Source organism: Cornus florida, unplaced genomic scaffold (genome assembly GCF_030987335.1).
Source record: "Cornus florida cultivar Cherokee Brave unplaced genomic scaffold, ASM3098733v1 CherokeeBrave_3.0.0_Hap2_Chr10, whole genome shotgun sequence".
Lineage (NCBI taxonomy): Eukaryota > Viridiplantae > Streptophyta > Magnoliopsida > Cornales > Cornaceae > Cornus > Cornus florida.
The window spans coordinates 58,740,947-58,759,834 of NW_026775580.1; the positions used below are offsets into that span (position 1 = coordinate 58,740,947).

Genomic DNA, 18,888 nt, shown 5'->3' on the forward strand with positions numbered 1-18,888 from the left:
AGAAGAACACCATAAGCCTTGTAGGAGAGATGGTCCAATGCACAACCAACTTTTAAGAGGTCTCAACTTCAACACTTGAGTGAAACACAATTGCTCGATTTTTTATACACGACCAGTCGAATTCAAATTCAAAATTGGTACTCCATCAAATCAACAAATATCAATTCAAATTGGAAAGCAACAAGATTTTAGGAAGATTTTATGTACTTCTTTTGATTTTTTTTTGATTTTTTTATTTCCCCCCTCTATTTTAGTTTTCAAATTATTTTCTTTTTCCTTCCTAAATCCCTCTTTCTAAACTCTATAAATAAGGACATGTGTAGGGAAGTAGCGATGTACAGAGTTAGTGAGAGAAAACAATAAAGTGTTAGGGATTTTTATTGTCTTGCATTTTCTTTTCTTGTAATTTATTTTTCTCATCGATGAAAAATTATTCTATTTCTATGTTTTATTTTCTGATTGACATGCTAGCTTAAACACTCATCTCGAGTGAAAGATAAAACCACCATAGCTGACATGTAATTGAATTTCTTTAATGTCTTTTTTGTTTTTCCTCTTTAGAATATGTCTGTTATTCTTCTATTCTAAGTTTTAGATTGAAATAAAATTAGAGGAATGATTCTTCGTATTTGCCAAATAATAATAATTCGAATAATGCCTACTTCTATATACCAAAGATATACCAGATTAAATAAAATACTAAATGTTATAATGTATATAAGCAAGCGTTGTTTAACGCTACATTTTCCTTCATCTGTTCAAGTTGTAATTGGATTGATGAAGTGATTTGCTTATAGGAGGAAAATTGACAAAAACAAAATAAATTTGTTTATATGGACTGTAGTGGTGGATTCTCCTTCCTTGAGAATTTTCTTATTACTTGGTCAAAAGTTATTTACTTTTATTTGTTTTTTATTTTTAGTTTCATAATTCAAAATAAAAAATTTTTAATTTTTTTTTTTCCATCCCATAAATTCAAGTTTTGACTTAGAGTTCACGAAATCGCATCTTGAATGTGTGGTTCGACCCTACTTCTTTTATACAATTTTTAGTTTAGTTTTTGCAGGTTTTTCTTTATTTTTGTACAAAGTGTAGAGAATCAACGATAAATTCTAGAGATATACAATCGTCACGCTGCCGTTTTTCACCACTGCTACCACCGTCACTATCGTTGCCTTCTAACACCACCACACCGTCGTCGCCTCCACTGCCTTCCACTACAACCGCCACTACCACCGACTTCCATCATCGCCATTGGCTTCCACCACTTGCATCCGCTGCCACCGCCACCACCATCACCGTCACCTCCATTGCCTTCCACCACCATCTTTACACCACTGACACCTTCCACCATTACTACCAACATCACTGCTGCATCCTACAACCACAGCCATCACCGCTACCTTCCACCTCCACCATCTACACTAGTACCACCTTCCACCTCCACTTGTATTGTCACTGCCTTCCACCACTGCAAGCATTTCTTTAAAAAAAATTAATAGAAGAAAGTTATTTTGTTAATTTAATTCATTTGTCATTAAAAAGGGTATTTTAGAAAATTCGATTTAAAATTCATTTCATTCTAAATTTTAAAATTGTATAACAAAACATTATAATGATAATTATCATTTCATTTCTTCGTATTTCATATTTGCAACCAAATAATCGAATGAGAATGTTCATTTCATTCCCATTATAATTCCATTCCCATTTCCATTTCCATTTCATTCAATTCTATCATACCAAAAGCAACATTAGGGTCCGTTTAGTTAGATGTGAATTAATAGCGAAAAGTGAAAGTAAGTATAGTGAATGAAAGAAAATATTTTTTTCCATTACTATGATTGGGAAAAGGAGTGGTAGCTCCTTTTTTTTTTTTTTTTTTTTTTTTTTTTCCTAGTTGGGAAACACACATATACTGCCTTCACTAAGGTTCGAACCCCTAACCTCCTTTTAGGAAGTAGGAGCCTTGTACTGCTAGATCACAGGTCTATTGGTTAGCATAATTTATTAGCATAATTTATTACTCAAGAAAATTGTAGAAAATTACCATAATATTTTAGTTAGGTTTTGATAGAAGATAATGTAATGAAATGAAAAGAAAAGGAAGTAAACTTGTAGGCTGGTTTGGTTAGATGAAAACTAATAGTGAAAAGTGAAAGTAAAAGAAAATGAAGTTAATGAAAGGAAAATTAAATTTCCATCGTGTAGCATATATATTTTTGGGAAAATTCCTAATAAGTCTTACTTCTACAAAGACAAATAAGTCTTATGAAATATTTCTAAAGACAAAGAAGTTATACTTTCAAAAATTATTTACAAATAAGTCCAGATTCTATGAGTAATGAATATTTTTTTAAGATTGCCCTTTATTGCTAAGTTACTATTACTGTTTTTTTTTTTTTTTTTTTAGCAAAATACAAATTTTCTCTCTACTTTCAATAGTTTGTAACTAATAATTTTTATAAAAAGTATTTATTTGTTGCCAAAATAAATAATTCTAAAAAAATTAATAAAGTATGTCAAATACACTTTTCGTAAACACTCATATGTTAAAATATGAAGTAGAAAATTAAAAGATAATGGAAATAATTCGAAATGTATTTAATGAAAAGTTTTTCATTGTATTTTAACATGTCAGTAAAAGTGTATTTGAAATACTTTATTATTTTTTTTAGGATTATTTATTTTGGTAGCAAATAAATTTTTTTATTTTATAAAAGTTATTAGTTACAAAATATTGAAAGTAGAGAGAAAATTTGTGTTTTGGTAAAAAAAAAAAAATAACAATAATAGTGGGCAATTTTGGAAAAATATTCATTATTCATAGAATTTGGACTTATTTAAAAATATTTTTCAAAAGTAGGACTTATTTGTTTTGGAAGATTTCATAGGACTTATTTGTCTTTAGAGCTTAAATGTAAGACTTATTATGAATTTTTCCTATTTTTTATTAAATTATAAAAAATTACCATTTTATAATTTAAATAACATGAAACTTACTATAAAAGAAAATGCATAATTGAAAGTCCATCAACTTTCTTAAGCATATTTTTTTATTTGTAAAATTTTTATACGAGAAAGTTAGGTTCTTATGGCAAGTAATTTTTTCTCAAAATTTTATTTTTCCTACTAATCAAACTTTTAAATTATGCTATATATCTAACCAAAAGGTGAATCACTGTATTTGTTTAAAATTTGAGGATAAAAATAAAAGAAAATGGTGAGAAAAGAAAAAAATAAGCTTAACAGCTCATACAATATATTTTTATATCAGTCATAAAAATAAGAAAAAAAAGAAAAGGAATTTTTTTGCCACGTTTATGATTACCAAGTTTTGTTAAATTTTTGTTGGTGTCGATTATTTTCTTTTCCACAACCGTAACCGACCTTATTCAATTGGAAAGTAATACTTCTGGAAAAAAAAAAAAAAATGGAAATTAACACAAAGATTATGATTCGTTTCACACATATTCGGACCCACGTATATTATGCACGTTCCCCAAAAAGAACCAACCAAAACACACGTATCTTATACTTCCGTACACCCAACCGCACCAGATCCAAAAGACACCCCCATTGATCAAAAAGAGTCGTTTTCGCTGCTCTCTTTCTCTCTCTAGAAAACACGCACTCTCTCTCTACAAAACACACACCCTCTTGATCTCCGAGCATATCCCGGATCGGGTACTCTCACCCCCCACTCTCTCTCCTGTAACCACTCCCTTCGATATACGCGCCTCGAAGACCATTTCATTTTTCGCAATTCGACTCCACAGAAACAACCGATCTTCAAGAACATTGAGAGAATCGAACGAACCAACCAACGAACCAATTCTAGGGCTTTCCTTGACATGAAGTTATGTGCAGCGAATGCATTTCACTTGAATTTCCGCTCTTGAACAACGGTTCTGTTGCAGAACACGAATTCAAAGAGATCGAAGCAATCTCTGCAGGAAATGGCGGCTTCCCCTGCCAAATTCTTGTTTGGGTTCCTGCTCGTCTCAATTATACTCTGGCTAATATTCATGTAAGTTGCCAAGTCAACTTTCTCGTGATTCATACATATATAATTTAGACAGAATATACATATATGCATATATAAAGATGAATAATTGGTCTTTGTATTCATTCATACATATATAATTTAGACAGAATATACATGTATGCATATGTAAAGATGAATAATTGGTCTTGTATTAATTGGTTCAATGACGTTATTAATTTTTTGGTTGTTTAGGTGTTTTAGGGTCACATTGAGCTCACTTGTTCTAAAAAAGTGTTATCTTCTTTCTTATCGGTTTTGTAACTGGTTTGACTGGTGTGGGATGCTTTTGATGTTTGAATCTAGAAAGTGGCAACATTTAACAGCCATGTTAAATTGGGAGTATTCATGCCAGTGCTTGGAAAACTTGCTTGCGAGATAGAACACACTGAGGCTTATGGAAAGACAATTTTTTTAACTGTGTTGTGGGCTTGTAGGTCTTGTAACTGGTTTGATTGGTGTGGGATGCTTTTGATGTTTGAATCTATAAAGGGGCAACATTTAACAGCTATGTTGAATTGGGAGTATTCATGCTAGTGCTTGGAAAAACTTGCATGTGATATAGAACACACTGACTCTTATGGGAAAAGACAATTTTTTTAACTGTGTTGTGGGCTTGTAGGAAAATGTGGGATTAGATATTTGATGTGCTCATGTTGTGAATACTTCAACCTTCAGGTTAGCATCATAACGTGAAGAGTCTTATACTGATTGCTAAGTGCATTAAACATGAAGTGACCCTCTCACCACATCTCCCTTTAATGCAACCCTAACGGCTTTTTTGACATGGGACTCACAGATAAACAGGATGGTAGCAGAAATGTGATTAAGTCTATCTTGAGGGTGCTTATCATGAGCTTGCATCATTTGCCATTAGATGGAGGGGATAAACTCATCATCCTCTTTCACATGGTATAATTTTTGAAAGTTGAGAACTACTAGTTGAAGCATCTGTGCAGATGATCTTTCTAAAATACTTTAATGATTTATGTAAATGCTCTTTTGAAAATTCTGTAATGATTTATAGTTCATTATCTTCATTGGAAATAATATCGAGCATTCTTATTTAGAATTCTCAACTAATTATTTTATTTACAAGAGTCCCCCATTCATCATTTGACCAGCTATCATTGAAGCAAATGGGATCAATAATGGTGATCCACACGTATCTCTCAACTTTAAATTGTACATGATTCCACTTGACAAAAACTCATTCATTCGTCTGGTGCAAGCAATTCCTTTGTTCTGAGTGCACCTAAATGAATGATCAATAGTATAAAAATAGTTTTAGGTACTTATAATTATTCAATCTTAGATCTCATGAAGTAAACAAACAGAGTTATAGGTTTGCACACACATCATGTTTGTGAACAAGCTCAGTGAAGGTTTGTGATCATAGCTCGTTTTTAGAGCTCGCTTGGATTTATAACCAATTTTTCTTTTTTTTTCTTTCTTCTTATCAATATTGATCTCAAGCTCAATTAAAGTTTGAAAAGGAGCTCGAGTCTAAGCTCAAAAATTGCTAAACGAATGAGCCTATTGTGAGCTTGATAAGCATGTTCAAGCCAAACACTCATAACAGGGCTCATTTAGTCTTGAGCTTGAGCAACTATTTGCTTTGTCAAGCTGATCTTGAGCGGTGAGAAGCGTATCTCAGCTTGGCTTCATTCCTAGGCATACCAACCCATATCAAAAGTACCCTTTCAAGTCTCTTAACTATTACAGTGTCTAAGAGAAATTATTTTGAAGATACCTAAAAAAGATTTCTCATGCGGTGATGTGGGGGATGATTTTAAATACCACTTGATTTAGCGTGATGCATCTTGATATGAGAAATTGTTGCTCTGCTGTGTAGGAGGGATTAGGGATTTGAAAATTGGATGGAAGGGAAGAAGGGATGGAAAAGGCATTTGTAAGGAAGATCTTTCCTGTTTTTGGTTCAGTGGAAGGCGAGGAAGGGGATTATATTTTATTTTTCCATTGTACGCTTAAATATATAAATCATATGCACTAAAATGAGGGCAATAATGCCTTTTCAGTTTACCCAACAGATATTATTTTTCGTCTCTTCTCATGCTCCTAAATTTGGATGGAAACAAAATGGTGGGCGGAGTGATGCCTCATCCATCATCCCATCCTTCCCCTCTTCGTCTTCTTTTTACTAAACAATTGAAGTTTGCTCCACCCCTCATCTCTTCCCTCCGTTGTCCATTATTTCCTCCTGCCAAATATATGATGGGTGACTACTTCTCATAGATTGGAGGAAATGACTTGTTGGCCAGATTATAGTCCTTTTTCAAAAGGAAAAGTTAAGCTTAATTTTTATCATTGTGCTTTGAGAAGCTAACGTTGTTTTTGATAAGTGAGAAGCTAAAGTCAATTAGGGATAGGTTCATTATCATAGACCATTATTACAATACAATCCTTTCTTATCCTAAGTAGACAGGAATTGACTTGCTATAAAAGTAGAGATCCTAGCTCTACTCTCCACAGTTTCTTATGGGTAAAGGTTAATTTTCTGTAATTCTCTTTGTTTTTGTGGTGGTTTAGGTATCAAAAATTGAATTTTTAATGAGAGTATAGTGGAAACTGGTTGTGTAGATATGCTTTGGAGTAAGCTTATGGAGGATGATGGTAATGGGAGCCGGGACGTTGTTGTGCTGATATATGTTGGAGAACGTAAGGCTATTGATACAGCTGCGAATAAACTGAGCTATTCATGAATGGTTTTGGTTCAACTCCTTAAAGGCTTAGCTCTTGTTTGTTCATTAAGTAAACTAGCTAAGCTTGATTGTGAAGTAGAAGCTTTTGTACTTTAAAAGAGGGGAGCTTGGACAATGGTAGATTTGGCTTGTGTTGGCTTGCGGACACGTGCTCAAAATTATTATTTCTCCATAAATTTTGAAGTGTTTTTTTTTTTTTTAAAAAAAAAAAAAAATTATAGGGGGAGGGTCCACAACAGTAGCTTGCTACTTGGGCCTTCAAGCGTCGCCTTGGCATTGTACTGTTGCCTTGGCCTAGCGCACCCCCACACGATTTTTTTTTTAAGGTTCATGTCCATTTATTCGTGAATAAAATAATCGAATATAATAAAGTATAACAAAAATTAAAACAACATTTCTCATGAGTTATTGAATCACGTCTGCTTACAAATACAACTGAGCCAAGCTAGGGCTTAGGATTTTAAGCCTGTCAAGGAATTGCGAATGTTGAGATGGATGTGCTGTAAGACTAGAAAGGTTAGAATTAGAAATGATCAAATTCGGGAGATGGTTGGAGTAGCGACAATTGGAGATAAAATAAGAGAAAATAGGTTAAGATGGTTTGGACATGTGCAAAAAAGACGTTTAAGTGCGCTGGTTATGAAAAATTGACATAGTCCACATGGAAGGTAATACCAGGGGAAGAGGAAGACCAAAGCTAACCTGGGTAGAGTTAGTAAAGAAAGATATGATAGTCCTGCTATATGTAGTCCTTCGTGTTATGGTTGCTCCCGATATCTATAGAGTGTTTCTTGAAATTTTGTTTAGTTTCTAAGGTCATATTGTGATGATATAATTTGTATACTAAGTTATGGTCCCTGGGTGCTCCTTGGGTACATGGGTTTTCTTAGCTTTATGCTTCAAGATGAGCCGTGATTTGAATGTCATATGTTTTGTCTTGCAACCTAAAGAACAGTACACATGGTCGTCCCCCCCCTCCTCCTCTTCCTCTCAATAAGTAAGATTTCATAAAAGAGCGCAAAATGGGGAGCATGCCCAAATACAACTGCACAAAAAGCCAACAAAATACTAGACTTTCAAGCTATCCATATATCTACAAAGTCGTCCATAGATTTACAATGCACTCTTTGATCCAACAAATAGAGAACTCGGGATGGAGTATTTTAACTCCGAAGTAGGAGCTTCCTCCCTATCAAAGGATCTATTATTCTTCTTCGTCAACAAACTCCACCAACACCATTGGGTTATGCCTAGTTCCTCTAGGGTTTTTTTTTTGATCAGATAAGTAGGTCCTCTAGGGGTTTGATTGAGGCTTGGAGAGACTATACAGTGGATGCCCAAGCCCGCAACTTTTGGAGGGTAATGCCTTTGTGTGTGTGGTGGTGCTTATGGACAGATTTGGATAGGAGATCCTTTGATGGCAAGGAGACTCCTATTGGAGCGTTTAAGTTCTCTATTCTTTTTTCTCCTTTTTGTTGGGTATTGGGGAGAAATGTAAAATCCATGGGGAGGTGCTTATGGACAGATTTGAATAGGAGATCCTTTGATGCAAGTAGACTCCTATTGGAGCGTTTAAGTTCTCTATTCTTTGTTCTCTTTTTTGTTGGGTATTGGGGAGAAATGTAAAATCCATGGGGAGGTGCTTATGGACAGATTTGAATAGGAGATCCTTTGATGCAAGTAGACTCCTATTGGAGCGTTTAAGTTCTCTATTTTTTGTTCTCTTTTTTGTTGGGTATTGGGGAGAAATGTAAAATCCATGGGGAGGTAGTTGATTGTTTGGACTCTTTGCTAGTTTTGTAGCTTTTTGGGCCTTGTGTTGTTTCATGGGATGTGTTCCCTGTTTGAACGCTTTCTAATACAATCTTACTTGTCCAAAAAAAAAAAAAAAAAAAAAAAAACACTCCACCACAAACAAAGAGGGGTCACCCTCCAAGCATCTTAGACTTGACTGCTATCCATTTTTTTGATAAGTAAGATTGTAGACTTGACTGCCAACATCTACACTACCTCTCCAAGCCTCAAGCATGATCCTCGTGGAATCCAGCAAAACCCAATGAACACCAAAAATACTAGGAATTTCCCCCCCTGATTATTTTATTTTATTTTTTAACATTAAATACTAGGAATTTTTCCATATTACAATTATATACCTATGAAATTCTAGTGTTGCCCCCCCTGAAATTATAAAAAAAATTCACTCCCCCCCAAACCCAAATTCCTGGGTCTGTCCCTGCCTGATGTGCTTTTGGTTTAAAAACTCACTTTTAACTATGTGGTGTCATTAAAAAAAAAAAAACCCTTTTTGTGGTAGAGATTTTTGGTGTAGCAGAGCCTTTTTGGTGCTTATATTTGGTGTTTTTTAGATTACGTTTGCAAGCGAATGTGTTTAGTCCGTTTATCTATAACTAAAGCATAAAACTGGGGCTCTGTACTAATCCCAGGCACATGCTTACATTGATAGAAAACTTACTTTTATCTCACTATAGCAACAACTACATCACATTTGACTTTTATCATGTCATTTATTATTTTTTTTTGACATTTCTATTCTAGCGATTCACCATATTATTTGTATAGGATCTTATTGTTGGCTTTTCTATATCTATATAAATGCATCTTTTCACTAGTCACCTTAAAAAATAGATACATTCTACTATTGATCTGCCGGCATGAATTCAATTTAAATTTACACTTACTAGTTGGTCAGTCAGTCTCTAGCACAGTTTCATAATTTCTTTAGGCAAGACGCACTATCATACACTAAACACTTTCAAGTCTCAATAGAATGTCACGTGGTTCTATACCTTGCAGTTTTAATATTATCTGGTGCACTATGTTCTTCACATGTTGATTGTGCCAAAAGATTTGTTTACTTTTATCTCCTTAAGGTTGTGACATTCTTTGAACGTTATTTTCATATATATTTCATTTTAAAGTAACTAGTTTTAATATATTTTTCTTTTTGTCATTCTTCACTAAGACACTAGACCTTACTATTTATCTAATTAACATGGTTAGTATCTCTTTTTCTTCTATTTTAATGTTAACATGTTTCTATTCATTCGTCTCCCTATCTTGCATCTAATTCAGAATAAAAATTGCACAAATCCTCTTTGGTTATCGTCTTTCATCACTTTTTTTTTTTTTTTTTTTTTTTTTTTTTCTTCTTTTAGATAATTTTTTTTTTTTTTTTTTTTTTTTTCTTCTTTTAGATAAGTAATTGTAATAGAAAGCGTTCAAACCGGGAATGCAGCCCGCAAAAACGAATAAGGACCAAACAGGGCCCCTAGCCTCTCAATAATTTCTTTTGATAAGTGAATATTGTATTAAGACCGTTCAAAAGGGATTGCATCCCTCAAAAGCTACACAAGGCCATATTGGGCCTCTAAACCCTCAATGAACCCAAAAGATCTACAAACCAAAAAAAGAGGGTGCTAGTAATGGAGAACTTCAAACACCCAATAGGATTCTCTTTTCCTTCGAAAGATCTGCTATTTCTCTCAAGCCATACACACCACCAAACACATAGGGATGTAATCCTCCAGAAATTGCGGACTTGAACCCCCCCTATAGAACCTCTCCAAGCCTCAGTCAAGCCACAGGAAGACCTGGGCATAATCCACTGATACCCGAACGAACCCAGCAGCAAAATCCAGCAATCCCGCGCCACTGAGCAATGCAAAAGAAGGTGATCAACCATTTCCTTATCATTCTTGCACATATAGCACCAATTAACCACAATCTGTCTCCTCCTAAGATTAACTCGGGTCAAAATCTTCCCCAAGATGGATTACCATGCAAAAAAGTCACTTTGAGAGGAGCCTTTGAACGCCAAATGGCCCTCCACGGAAAGTGGGGCCCCGGTGTATCCGAAAGACACCTATAAAGCCTCTTAATATGTCCAAAAAATCAACTCTCTCCCCCATGGATTTACAATTTCTCCCACAAACAGAACAAAAAAGAGAACTAATGATATAGAATTTCAGTTCCCCAATAGGAGTCTCTTCCCCATTGAAGGATCTCCTATTTCGTTCCCTCCATGGGCACCACCGAACGCACAAGGGTGGCACCCTCCAAAAGTCTTCGGCTTGGGGACCCACTATACAACCTCCTCAAGCCTCAATCATGGCTATTGAAGACCAGGGCATAACCCACTGAACTCCAAACAAAAGCCAAAAAGCAAGCCCCAGCTGTCCCTAGCCACAGTGCAAGCAACAGGGGATGATCTACTGACTCTTCATTCCTCTTACACATGCAGCACCAATTCACTATAATCTGTCTCCTCCTCCTTAGGCTGTCTAGGGTCAGAATCCTCTCCAGAACAGCCGTCCAAGTAAAGAAAACCACCTTAAGGGGGGGGCCTTTGAGCACCAAACGGATTTCCACGGGAAAGCATGCCTCGGGGCATCCAAGAGGGCTCTATAAAACGAATGCACATCGAACTTCCCCTGAAAAGAGAGCACCCACACTCGGTAGCCAGCTACTCCACCATCCACCTCTTGGCAGTGCAGCATCTCCTACAACCCAGTAACATCTTCCAACTCCTAGTTTTGGAAATGTCTTGAAAAGCACACATCCCAGGTCGTCCTCCCCGCTATCATGTTATTGCTGAAAAGCAAAACCGAATGACTCTATTTGATGTCGATTTATCCACACTTCCATTCCTTGTAGAGGAAGTCTAACTGCTTGCTGACTGGGAGCTGTATGAGTGGTAACATCCACGTACGGCTCCGTGAGAAGGGCGGTGGACAGAAATGGCCTTGTTGTACCTCACTCCCATCTTCAATGGGGTCAAGCCGATACGAGTCGGCGACCAAGGCATGCTTTCTATAGCAATCCGGAAAAGTCTACTACAATAATCTCTTAATTCATATGTTAGAGAACGACTCTTTTCCTTTCAAATCTTCAATAATCTCTTTTCCTATTCTTTAAACAAATTCTATTATCCCATTTTACATTACATTTGCTTATCCTCTTAATTCCATGTTGCTTATTTTAATGTTTCTCGATTCAATCACCTTTTCTTGGATTTCCAATCTCTTTTCTCTTTCTTGATTATTCTTTAATATATAAATCTAAAATTGTTAATGTATCTTGCAAGGTCAAGGTCTCTTCTTTAATAACTTGAAGCAAACAGAAAAGAACACAAGTCTTCTTCCAACAGTAAGAAAGACTTGGGTTACTCCAATCACCGCCGGAGCCTAAATTTCTAAAGGGGAATCTGGGAAAAGCCTGAAGTAACTGTTTATAACTGATAATAACTCAAATTGTATTGATTATGACTTGGTTACAGCAAATATAGAGGTGTTTCCTTTTTATAATACTACTATTAGTGACGCTTAACATTTCCTAGAAAGACTTTTAGAATTCCCTCACAGCATTAATGGTACTTTACCACTTTCCTAAGAAAACAGAAAAAACACTCTCTTTCTCACAGTAGTAAGGAAGACTAGAAATACTCCAATCACCGTTGGAGCCTAGATTCCTAAAGGGAAATCTGGGAAAAGCCTGAAGAGAAGTGTAAAATCTGATAATATATCAAAATTATATTGATTTAAACTTGAATACAACAAATATAGAGGTCTGTCCTTTTTATAATAAGACTATTAATGAGTCTTCAATTCTCTAGACTGACTTTTGGACTATCTAGACTGACTTCTGGACTACCCACAGAACATTTATAACAAGTTCTATTCCCAGGACATATTCAGCTTTCCACACCATAATTACTATTGAATAGACTTTGACTAAACACTCTTCAAGGCACCATTGACTGCCTCAATCTTGACCAAGATACCATTAATGATTTGCATCATAACCTCATGATCTTTAATGCTTCGTTTGGTAGGATGGAAGGCGTTTGGTAGGGTGGAAGGATGAGGGAAGAGAGGAGGGATTGAATGAGTCTCCATTTTTGGTAGGAGGGAGATTTGGATAGAAGGGAGGAGGTAGGGACGAGCCATCCTCCTAGCCCATCATTTCGCTTCGATCCAAAAATGGGAGGAAGAGGAGAGAAAAATACAAATATGTTAGATAAATTCAAAAAGGCAACCTTCCCCTCATTTTAATGAATGAATTTATATATCTGAGGGTATATTAGTGAAACAATAATAGGCTTAATAGCACCTATTTCCTTCTCTTCCATCCAACCAAACAAAAGGAGGGATGAAGATCATCCATTCCTTAGGGATGCCTCCACCATCTCTCCCTCTCTCCCTTCCACTATTTTACCATCCCTCCTTTCAAATGGAGCATAAAGGTTTTTATGTATTCGCCATCATAAAATACACCATTGCAAATTATAAGGCTACTTCCCCAATGTAATTTATGTATGCAAACCCATGTCTGCCATACATCATCTCATATCATCCACACTCTTTTCCTACATGTCAATTCAAGCCTTCTCTTATGAATATTTTTTCACCTCTTATTATACCTTGAATAGTTCCTTCTTGTATTTTCAAAATTGTGCTTTAATGTATTTGTCTTTCCTACTTGAGTGCCAATTATATTAATTATATCTTCTTCCAATACACATTTTATTTATATTACCCTATTTCCTTTTCTCGCAACAGATACAATTATTATTATTATTATTATTTTTGATACGTAAAGATTGTATAAAAATCGTTCAAAAGGGGAACGCATCCCTCAAAACCTACACAAGGCCAAATAGGGCCTTTATATCCTCAAAGAGTCCAAAAAATCAACAAGCTCGTCCAAAGATTTACAATTTCTCCCTAAAACCCAACAAAAAAGAGTACTATAATGGAGAACTTTAACGCCCCAATAGGATTCTCCTTTCCTTCGAAGGATCTCCTATTTCTTTCAAGCCATAAACACCACTAGACGCATAAAGGTGTAACCCTCCAGAAATCACGAACTTAGGCCCCCACTATACAACCTCTCCGAGCCTCTAGAGGACCTGGGCATAACCCACTGAATGCCAAACAAACCCAACATCAAAATCCAACAATCCCAAGCCATAAGACAATGAAAAGGAGGTGATCAACCATTTCCTTGTCATTACACATGCAACACCAATTGACCACAATCTGTTTCCTCCGCTTCAGGTTATCCTGGACGTCCATGCAAAAAAAACCACTTTTAGAGGGTCTTTCGAACGCCAAATAGCCCTCCATGGGAAAGTAATACCCGGAGCATCTGAAAGACATCCCTACTCATTACTACTATCTTTTCCTGTGTAATTGCGTTTATCTCCAATAAATTTCCCCAACTCATTTATTTTTTATTTTTTTTGTTGTGTATTCATCCTATATCTTATATCGTATCAAACTGGTCCCCCTCTTGTACCAGCGAGTTTTCCTATTTTTCAAGTCTCTAATATACATTTATTATCTTAAATGGTTTTCTAATTCATGCTCCTTTTGAATAATGGGAAATTTTTGACTACTTTTCACCACACATGGCCTATTGCAATTTTCTAGAAGTACCCAGGAAATATATGTAACACAGCACTTATGAGAACATCCTAGGATATGCAAGTAGGTGACATTACAATGATATTGTATTAGATTTAACTTCCAAAATTTGTTTGATATTACTTATCAAAAAGAAAAAAAAAAAAATGTTTGATATAAAATAAATTAGCACAGAGTTTATTATCATAAACTAGCTCCATTTTACATGCTTGTTCAAACAGAGCGGTAACTCTTGGTCACTTTTCACCATACATGACCTCTTGCCTATTTTCTAGAAGCATCCATAACTTTACCCAACATGCTGCTTATGGAGATCCTAGGATGTATAAGTAGATGACATACTACAATATATTATTATGATGTGACATAAAATAAATCAGGATACTTGTTATGAGCCCATCAAGAAGTATTCTTGTTTTTATTTCCCAAGGGCGTGGGTTGGTCATGAATTCGTCGTATTCAACTATTTGTTTTTTGAAGTAGATTAGACATTTGTTTTTACCCCTTAAAAATAGAGAGAACATTCTATGGTTGCTTTTTTTCCAAGTTTGTCAATAAAAATTTTTGTCTTGCATTTTGAGACATGAATCCTTATTTGGCACTTCAGTTTCATTTGGAAGCTACATATGGTTAGAAATGTTAATTTTTAAATGGAGATGACTCAGACTGTTACCCTTTTAAGGATTGTTTAAATATTGCGCAATTAATTGATTGTGTCTTATAATCATGCTTCATTGATCTATTGATTTGGATTCTCTAAAAAAGACGCAGTTAATTTATCTTATATTGTTTTGCTGTCATTTTCAATTTTTCTTATCAGCCTTTTGATTGTACCATCATTTATGCATGATTGATGATTATTAGTTTTTGATTCTACCATTAAGAGGTTTGACTTGATTTTCGACCATTTATCATTTTGGATTGCTTATTGTAAGTCTTGTTTCAGATTTGCATCCAGGTTGTTGGCTTGGATTCTAAGCCGGATTTTGGGAGCATCCGTTTCATTTCGGGTTGGTGGTTGGAAATGTTTAAGGGATGTTGTTGTCAAGTTCAAAAAGGTTTGTCTTTTACTTAATTCTTATTCTTTTATTATCATTATTAATTATTATATATATTATTCTAAGTAGGAGTAAGCAGTGGCCCATGTATAATATTTGTTGATTCATTTTAATCAGCAAGGATCATGTGATTATACAGTTTTCTTGATGTTTGAAATTCTTCTAGTCTAAGTTTATATGTACACTTCTATATTGTGGACTGGATTTGCTTGGGAATTGTATGAAGACATGTTTTTTTTTTTTTTGTTTATAAGCAAAGATTTCGTAAAAGGCGCTCAAGAGGGGAGTTCTCCCAGAGGAATACAAAAGAAGACTAAGGCGACAATATAATTTCAAGCTATCCACAAAATCCAAAAGATGCCCCAAAGATTTACAATTTGTCCCATTAACCCAAAAGAATAATGTGGATGTTGTTGCTAATAAGAGAGGAGGCGGTAGGGATGAGGATTGGGTAAGGGATGAGGGTGTGGATGTGGGTGTTCTCATGGGAGTGACTTTTGAGGCAGAGAAGGATGAGGCTGTGGGATTGTCTCTAGCTCATAAATTCAAGCTACAACTACAATGCATTGGCTAAAATGTCAAAAAGCTCACCCTAGGTTGATGTTAGTCCATATATACACCAAAGGAGTCGAAAAACCAATGGTCTTCATCCTTTTACCAAGAATACATATGTGACAGAGATTCTCCTGAAACCAAACTCCAATCTAACATAGGTCTCTCCTATCCCTTCTTTTCTTCCCATTGTATTAGCACCTCATGTACCGAATTGATACATTCTGTATAAAAAGTTTATGATACATTCTGTATACATTCTGATACATTCTGTGGAGAACCATGTACGTAGCCCTATAAAAGGTTTATGATTCCCGATTTTAACTGTTCTTACAAGAATTCTTTTTACACCATTGAGCATTTTATTAATTACTTTTTCATTTATGTGAATTAGTTTGAGATATACATACATATATATATATGATCTCTCCATCTCTCTCTCCTTTCCTCCCTCTTTCTTCTCCTTATTTTTGATTACCATTGACATCCTTAGTCTTTCATAAGAAAGAGTTGGATTTGACTTTTTTAATCTGATAGTAGATTACTGCCTCTTCAGAATCATTCTTTTATGTTCTTGTTGATAATTTACAGGGTGCTATTGAATCTGTATCTGTTGGTGAAATCAGACTCAGCTTACGGCAGTCCTTGGTTAAACTTGGGGTTGGCTTTATTTCTAGGGACCCAAAATTGCAGGTGTTAATATGTGATTTAGAAGTTGTAATGAGGCCTTCAAATAAAAGCACAAAAAAGAGTAGATCTCGCAGATCCCGCACTTCCAGCAGAGGAAAGTGGATGGTTGTGGCTAACATGGCAAGGTTTTTGTCTGTGTCCGTGACAGAGTTGATTGTGAAGGTAATTTTGTTATTGGAAAATAGTACCTCATCATTTTATCTCTTTATATTTTTCTTTTTATTGCTTTCTTTGCTATGATATAGTTTACTCCATCACTTATTCAGCCCTTTGCATGGAAAAGGGTTAGAAAGATTGCTCATGGTTGTTAACTCGTGTCTTGGCTAGTGGTAACTTGGGGGTCACTATGGAGCAGACACCAGATCCAAACGCCATACTGCCTATAAATGTTGGAACCAACATTCTGTACACAGCAGTCAAAATTGTTAGACAGATACATTTACTTTAATAGACAAGGAAGCATGAAAATTAGATGTTTATATTTGGTATAGATAAGTATAATTTATTTTCTAGGTGCTGTTTTCCTTTGTAATGTGGTTTTTGATTGACGATTCAATCAGCAAAGAAGAGTGTTTTGCTAAAATAGTGAACCACAAATAATTACATGTTCTTTATTGACGCATGTTACTTTCAACAACTAACTTGCTAAAGTGAGTGTTGTTTAATTTCTGGGAAGAAGTCCAGGTCTGAAACAGTTTTTCACTGTTGTTGAACACACACTCGTTGGATTTCTTATATTATTCACCGTATCTTTATGCCAGAAGGTTTTTCGAATGTTGTAATTGTCTTACGAAATGTTGCAGACACCCAAAGCTACCGTCGAGGTTAAAGAACTGGGAGTGTATATATCTAAAGATGGTGGATCCAAGCCAGCTTTGTTTGTTAAGCTACACCTTTTGCCTATTGTTGTTCACTTGGGTGAGCCACGGGTTAGTTGTGATCAATCATCCAACTTCAACCACGATGGATGCATTTCAGCTAGCCAGGCATTTTCTGGCATGACAGAAAAGGCATCTGCCCCTTTCATCTGTGAAGAATTCTCCTTTTCGTGTGAATTTGGTCATAATAGGTTGGTTTCTCTTCATTTTCTTTCATCTTCTTCAAATTTCTTTTCTTTTATTTTCTTTGTAAAAGCTGGATCTCATTATTCTTCATCTTTTACTTGCTTTATGGATTTCAATCTAGGTGTTTTTCTGCCTTGGTTGTATACCTGGATGATATTGAATACTGTGTGTTCTATTTTCCTTTATTTGCTGGAAACTTAAAATAGACTTCTGGTCAAGTTCCTATGGTCAATACGATGAAAATGTAGTAGTTCTAGATTTGTTGCTGGAATCTTATGAGAATTTCTCAACATTAAGAGACTTGTTTTCCAGTTTTCTTGTAGCTTTTGACAAGGTTTTGTTTATTTGAAATAGAAGGTTCCTCCTCTCCCCCTTCCTTCCCTCATAGGAAGTTATTGAATTAGAAGTTACACTTTTTTATAACTAAAAAGTGCATGTCTTGAATTTTAAATATTTTTCAAATTAATCCATACAAGAGAGAGAGAAAAAAAACTTATCAATAGAAGTGTGTGTTTGAGCACATTAAATCTTCCTTGTGGAATTAGGAGTATTATCCATAAATTCTATGAGTTGGAGTTGCCAAGTCGGTTTCGACCAAGAAAAATGCTTATAAAATTGAAAAATGTACTTAGCAAGATCAAAAGTTTCAAAAAAAAAAAGAAAAAAAAAAAGAAAAATAAGGAAAGATTCTGTCACGCCCCGGATTTTTAGACTCGAAACCCGAGGTGTGATTAAATGAATTTAGGGATTTAAGAAAAAACTAGGTGAGTTTACTTTCCAAAAATAATCATGTTACTCTCTTCAATCATGTTTCAAATTTCTGAAAAGATAATTTTCCATGAAAAGGTTCATTAATTCCAAATTTCAGCAATATACCCACATAGTTTTTGATACTTTGAAAACAATGGGATATGATATACCAAAACCAACATAACCAAATGCTATATTCAGAAATCTGAAACGAAAAGATATTTCATTCCCAGTTCACAAACACAACTGTCACATGGTTAAGTTCTAATATACATAGCATTTCCAACTTACAAGACTCACATAGAGGAGCCTTTTATTTTACAACACCAACTGTTCCAGACCAAAAGCTAATATATACACAACAAAACACACAAAAGCTCTTCTACTTCTAGGCATGTGAGTCGAGCAAACATGTGAGTAGAAAGCATCAAGTCCCAAGCATGAAATCAACTTCTAGCCTCCACCTTGGACGGAATCTGGGAGGGGAACAAATAAAGGGGTGAGCTAATAAAGCCAAATAGAGAAATAACGCTATTCTAAATTCTAAGACAACCTAATATG

General features: G+C 35.2%; 1 protein-coding gene across 2 annotated transcripts in view; it reads left to right on the forward strand.

The window, feature by feature from the left end:
- Positions 1–3,555: 3,555 nt before the first annotated feature.
- Positions 3,556–18,888, forward strand: part of LOC132276762 (protein SABRE) — a 74,948-nt gene continuing 59,615 nt past the window's right edge. Inside the window, exons 1-4 of one of the 2 annotated variants that reach the window (XM_059778356.1) lie at positions 3,556–4,030; positions 15,160–15,271; positions 16,415–16,675; positions 17,317–17,582. In XM_059778356.1, coding sequence (XP_059634339.1) covers positions 3,960–4,030; positions 15,160–15,271; positions 16,415–16,675; positions 17,317–17,582 — 710 coding nt within the window. In that variant the 5' untranslated portion in view covers positions 3,556–3,959. The remainder of the gene's footprint in view (positions 4,031–15,159; positions 15,272–16,414; positions 16,676–17,316; positions 17,583–18,888) is intronic. The other variant, XM_059778355.1, reaches the window with a different exon arrangement.